The 5983-nt window shown below is 62.4% G+C and overlaps 2 protein-coding genes across 2 annotated transcripts in view; both read left to right on the top strand.

The window, feature by feature from the left end:
- Nucleotides 1–3496: 3496 nt before the first annotated feature.
- On the top strand, nucleotides 3497–4635 carry MNEG_4727 (hypothetical protein; the record flags this gene model as incomplete). The annotated part of the gene is made up of 4 exons (XM_014046795.1): nucleotides 3497–3528; nucleotides 3807–3900; nucleotides 4160–4219; nucleotides 4492–4635. 4 exons carry the CDS (start codon nucleotides 3497–3499, stop codon nucleotides 4633–4635), a joined length of 330 nt encoding a protein of 109 aa, XP_013902249.1.
- Nucleotides 4636–5322: 687 nt separating this feature from the next.
- The window catches only part of MNEG_4728 (major facilitator transporter), a gene marked incomplete at both ends in the record, with an annotated part of 4190 nt that continues 3529 nt past the window's right edge, over nucleotides 5323–5983 (top strand). The window contains 2 exons of the mRNA XM_014046796.1: nucleotides 5323–5426; nucleotides 5665–5729. Of these exons, the coding sequence (XP_013902250.1) occupies nucleotides 5323–5426; nucleotides 5665–5729 (169 nt within the window). The remainder of the gene's footprint in view (nucleotides 5427–5664; nucleotides 5730–5983) is intronic.

Consider the following 5983-nt stretch of genomic DNA (forward strand, 5'->3'; position numbering starts at 1 on the left):
CCGCCGTTGTCGCCGCCAGCTCCGCCTCGGCGGCCGCGGCGGCGTGCCACTGCGCCTGCGCCAGCTGCGCGCGCGGCGCGTGCGCGAGCGCCTGCGCGTCGTGCGCCTGCTGCGCCTGCTGCGGCGCGAGCGGCCGCTGCGCGTGCGGGTGCGCCTGCCACACCGGTGCCAACGCACAGGTGAGGCTCTCATGGGTGGGGTGCGCCGGCAGAAACAAACAAAATTGCCGTCAGGATCCAGTTGATAGGCAACAGCTATGCTTGCAGCCAGCTCTGCAGGCCCCATGGCCTCGCCAGGAGGGCACACGAGAACAGGGTGCACTCTCAGGCGTCTGCAACGCCTAACACTGGCGGGGCCCTATCATCTTGAGCTCAGGATGGGTTGCGGCGCCAGACAGAGGTGTCCCGAAAGTCGATGTGATTCTGTTGCTGTGAGGTGCTGTGTGCGACTTCCCCTCCTGACAACCAGCACTTTTTGCCAATCCCGTTGACATTCTCACTTCTATGTCGTCGCGCTCGCATTGCAAACCCAGGGCGCCTCTGCCCCGCTGAGGCCGAGCATCCGCGCCGCCGCCGGCATCCCCACCGCCGTCAATGTGCAGGTGTGTGCAGTAATGCAGCCGATTGTCGGTCGACTTGATGCTGCAGCACCCCCTGCAGACTCCGGATTGTTTGGTTGCATATACGGCGCGGCAGGCCTCTGCATGCACCGGCAAAGCAGCTGCCCCAGCAGCCCATCCCCCTTCCCGGATGGGGAGGGACTTCCCTGGCCCCAAATTTCTCAGCTGACAAAGCGTAAGGCGCGCTGGCGCCGCTCGGTTATGCACCGCTGCAGATCTAGCGCTCGTGCAACTGTCCCTGCCTGACTCCGTCCACACTTATGATCGCGCGCAGGGCATGTGCTGATCTCCGCCTGCTGGCAGGAGGGGTATCGCACACCCGAATAGCCGAGGAGCCAAGGGCCAAGCATCGCCCCAACGTGCTCATGTTGCTGGCCCCTCCCATGGCGGCGCCGGGCCCTGGGGCCGGCGGGCAGGATCTGAGGCAGTGCCTCTCCAAGAGAAGACGACACAACAACACGAGAACAAACGAGGGCCCTGACGAGAGCCTAAAAAGAGACTGTCCGATGGCGACGGCTGCGGGTGGAGGCCGCCAGGGCGCAACAACAGGCCAATCAGGCAGGCGCTGACAGCCAGCGCAAGGAGACAACGTCGAGGACGGGTTGCAACTCCGCCATTTTGACAAGGGAAGTGACCTGGCGGCGCCGGCCTTGGCTTAGGAGTTGCGGGCGCTGCTTTCGCGAGTGGTCCAGCGCATTCCAAGAGGCTACAAAAGAAAGAGAGCAGGGCGGCTTTGATTCCAGCCACGCACACCTGGCTCGCCCTGCTGCGCCTGATGAGCTTGTGTACTATTGAGCGAGCATTCAGCCCGCACTGCGCCCGCACACATGTTCAGCGGATTTGAGAAGCACTCGCCGTGATTGACGGCAGAGGTGCAGCACTGTAGGGTCCCCTGTGCCACTTTCTGCGCAACAACGGCCATTGCCTGTGTTTGTGCTGCCCCGCCTGGCCGGTGAGCGGGGGCTGAGGGGCTGCCGCACAACGGGTAGCACATCACCGGGTGCACGTTGCCACCCGGCGAGTGCATCACATCAATCTTGCAAGCAACGCTTTCTTGAGGTAACATTGATCAAAAAACTCTAGTTGATATGGTATTGGCAATTTGTGGGATGTGGACTCAGCCCAAGCAGCTTTGAGCAGAGGTTGACAACAATCTAAACGGTAACGCCTGCACTGTCGCTCACTGCGCCATTTCTGAACACAGGCCAGAACCAATGATCTCGTGCACACACAGGACACACGCATACCAGATGCGAGCGGCAGTGCATGCACGAACATCCGCCAAGAAACTTTACCCAGACCAGTCTCTGCAAGCGCAGACCTGGCGCAGACCAGGTGACTTGCCGACCTGCTGCTGATCACGCAGCAAGGGGCACATACAGGGTACAGTACCGTACGAATAGTCAGCTTACCTGCATGCACACTCGCACGGGGTTTGCAGCCATACCGTTCGCCGTTCAAACCATTGTCTAGGTCCCATAACCGTAGATCACCGTCGCCTTCGCTGCTGTACAGGCGCTCGGTTGTATCGATACAACTGATAAGCTCATAGCCGTACATAAGCGTCGCAGCTGCCAGTGAGGCCGCATTCTTGATTCTTCCCAGCGTCCAGCGCAGCCCATTGTCTGTTTACGCTCTCAATATGGCTTTGGCGTTTGGCAGACCAGTGTGTGGATGGCGCAGCAGCGGTGCAAGCGCGGCACACTCCGGGCGTGCGGCGACGCGCCTCGTCCGCGCTGCACCGGCGGCTAAAGGCTTCGGCAAGGTGAGGCTGACAGATGCAGCACTCTGCATGGGGCGCAGCTCGTGCCCATGTCAGAGAATGCACAGTGAACGCATACAGAGGAGCAGCACACATGGCAGCCGTGCGGTGCTGACCATCGGGTCATGCACCTGCGGACGGCAAGCCGCAGCCCGATCCTGTACATCCCCTGCCCGCGCCCGCTGCGCTGCCCATGCAAGCAAAGGCGTGCCACGCATGACACACGTATCTCCATACGCGTGCGTGACCCCTCCATACACATGCGTGTGGGGATACGCGCGTGACCCCTCCTGCATGCTCCTGGACGACGCTTTCGCACCTCTGCCCGACCGCCCCAAACCAGGCGCCGGCGGGCCCCCTAAAGGACGGCTGCCCCTGCGGCAGCAACAAGTTCTACCGCGACTGCTGCAAGAAGTTCCACCAAGGGGAGATCGCCACCTCCCTCACAGACACCCTGAAGGCCCGTTTCTCAGCGGTGGTGAAAAAGGTGCGCCGGGGCCCCACCTGGCCCAGCCGAGCCGCGGCTGCAGGCAGGTGGCCTTGAGGCTGCGCTCTTTTATGTTAGCAGCCGGCTTTCAGTGCCATTACCGCAGTCGGCTGGCCACGGTGCAGGTGGCAGAGCGGCACGGGGTTTGGGCAGTACAAACGGGCTTGCACTTGGCTATCGCGTCGCTGGGGCGAGCAAGCGGCCCGGCTTTCGGCAGATATTGGCAGCGGCCTCGGTGCGTTTGGCAGCACGAGCGCTGGTTTAAAGCCTGGCCCGGGCGTGCTGATCGCCCCACCCCTTTCTGCAGGATGTTGACTATCTGATGTCCACATTCCACCCTGAGTTCTCATCAGGTGGGCCACTGCGGTTGCGCTGCTGATGCGCAGCACTGCTAGTGAGCATCACCGCTGTTGCATAGCATTGCTGTTGTGCAGCGCAAGCTGCCATGCCACGAGCACATGTGACAAATCGTTGTCGTTTGCTGGCTGAATGGGTTTGAGGGAATAGAGGGTGGGCTATTCAATCCACATCTCAAACTGAGCGGTTGCTGCGATTTCACCCTGCGGCATCACCAGTGTACTTTACTGACACTGCTCCCGGCGAGAACTGGGACAAGCTGCGGGGAGAGATGAAGCGCACGGTGGATACCAATGACTACAGGTGGGATTGGAGATGGGGACACAAGTCCCATCCGCTTGGGGCGCGTGTGTTGTGCACGCGCTCATGTGACTCTGTGTGTATGTATGTGTGCGTGGGCATGCAGGTGGGCATGGGTGTGCACACACGCCATGCAGTACGAGCTGGAGGTGTGCGTGTCCAAAACGGGTATCAATCTTCACACAACTTAGATTTACATTGCATGCAAGCAGATGGTGTACGTGCCTGCCGTGCCGCTGGCATGCCGTTGACCCCGCCGCCGTGCGCCGCCCCCCACGCAGCAACCTGCGCATTTTGAAGATCAGCGACGGCGACCGGCCCGGGGAGAAGTACGTCCAGCTGCAGTACAGCCTGCTGGACAAGCGCACCCCCCAGGTGCGCCTGATGGCGAGGGACAAGGGCAAAGAGAGGCTTGGAGCGATTGAGGGGGAGCAGTGGGCGTAGGCGGCGGAGCAGGGGAGACCGTGCGAGCCGGGGAGGCGAGGGAGTGAGCTGGGCCAGGGCGAACGGGGTCGGCCTCGGGTGTGAATCGCCACTTAGCCACGCCGCGTGGGAGGTGAGCGCCTCAGCAGCACCTCCATCTTGCTGCCTTGGGGTCTCACCGCCACCCATCCCCCCCTCCCCCCCCCCCCAGGTGGACGCCAATGGGAAGAAGGTGCGGCGGGCTCTCATCGAGAACGGCCGCTTCCTGCAGGTGAGCGCAGCCGCGACCACTGCCCCCCGCCCCGCTATGCGCGCGCCCTTCTCGAGCGGCTGCGGGGCTTTGAAGCCTGGCATTGGCGGCCACATATGCCAGTGGACAGCCCAGGGGTCATGTCAGCGAGGTGGTCGACAGCTTTTCTCCTGTCAGGTCGTCTCACGGTATCATCCTCTATCCCCTGGATCCCAACAGGGAGGGCCCCAATAAATTCCCGAACTCAACTGACAACTAACCAATTTCAAATATCTTGTAATGTGTTTGCCCAGGCCGAGGACGGGCGGTGGCAGCTGGCGGATTACCGGCTGGTCGACGTGCCGGGGGCGCTGGTCAAGACCGCTGAGCTGGAGTCGAAAGACCTGAAAGCCCAAGCTGAGGCGCGCAAGCAGCAGGCGGCCGGGTCGGCGCAGTGAGGGGGGCGCGTCGCGCGGCCGTGCCCGGGTCGCGGGTGTGGCGCGAGGCAAGGGTTGGTGTAACGGCGTGTAGCATGTTGTTGATTGGGCCGCGGCTCGGACGGGCCTGGGGACATGGGACACTCAGCAGGGGAGCAGGCGGCGGCGCAACTGTTGTACAGTCTATTTGAACGTCGGCAAGCGATCCCAGGCATCACACGCGGAGTCAGACGGCTGCGGTGCCACGCTAGTGTTGATTCTGTCGTCGGTGGCCGCTCGCAGCTCGTCGGCCGGCACCAAAATTGCTTTCTGCCCAAAGCCGTCAGGCATGCGGCACCACACGCAAGTCACCAGGCCGGGGCGGCGGTCACACATGCACCATGGAAGCCCCCAAAATCGAACTCACGCCGAAATCGTGCATGAAGCTTTGCAATCTGGCGTCCATCGCGTCCATGGACCCATAGACTCGCCGGCGTGGACCACTGATCCCCGCTGCCCGAACGTTGCAAGCTTCGTCGTGGCTCGGCGGCACACATTCTCATCTGAAGCGTTTGTGGTTCTTATATCACTAGAGTTGAAATTCTCTCAGCCGTACCTATGGGGTCGGCACGGACAACAGGGGCGCTCGCCGCATCTGACGCAAACACCGACGCCGCTCGTGACGGCACCGCCGCGGGCGGTGGTGCAGACAAAGATATCCTCTACGAAATGCCGAAAGGCAGCAGCTCTGATCTGGACGCCATCTATCAAAAGGTCACTTTGGCCGTGGCACCGCTGTTTGCGCTGACCGTGATGATGTCCACAATTGACAGGTGAGAACATGGGACAGGGATTGCCAGCTCCACATATGCATAGCTGTCCAGCGGTACAGTTTGTGGTGAGGCAGGTCCCCGCGGCCTGTGGCCGTGAAATGCGCCGTGCGCATGTAGGCCACGGTGGTGGTTCGCCATCAAGCAGGCGCCGCACGTCGCCTGGGAAGTCAGCCTCTCCCGTCCCCGCTGCGTACCACAAACCTCAAATTTTGCCTGGTGGCGGCGTCGTGCTCCGCAGGGGTAATCTGTCTTATGCATCCATCAGCTTCATCCCGGCCCTGCAGCTGACCCCAACCGCATACGGTGCGTCCCAGCTGTCGCGCAGCCCGCGCACCAGACGGCGCGCGCCGCCGCCGCTCCCATGCTGCTGCAGCCTGCGACCCGCCAGCGCAACCCCAGCGCTCCCACCGCGCCTCGTCGGCTGTCCGACGCCGCCCTCCAGCCCTAATTCACACCTTCCCGCTCCCGAAGCCCTCCTCCGCCCACTCGCTTGCAAACCCCCGCCCCCCGCCCCCCCCCCTTCAATATACCAACTTGCATTTCACCACCCACAATGC

The sequence above is a fragment of the Monoraphidium neglectum genome (assembly GCF_000611645.1).
Source record: "Monoraphidium neglectum strain SAG 48.87 unplaced genomic scaffold scaffold00670, whole genome shotgun sequence".
In the NCBI taxonomy this organism is placed as follows: domain Eukaryota; kingdom Viridiplantae; phylum Chlorophyta; class Chlorophyceae; order Sphaeropleales; family Selenastraceae; genus Monoraphidium; species Monoraphidium neglectum.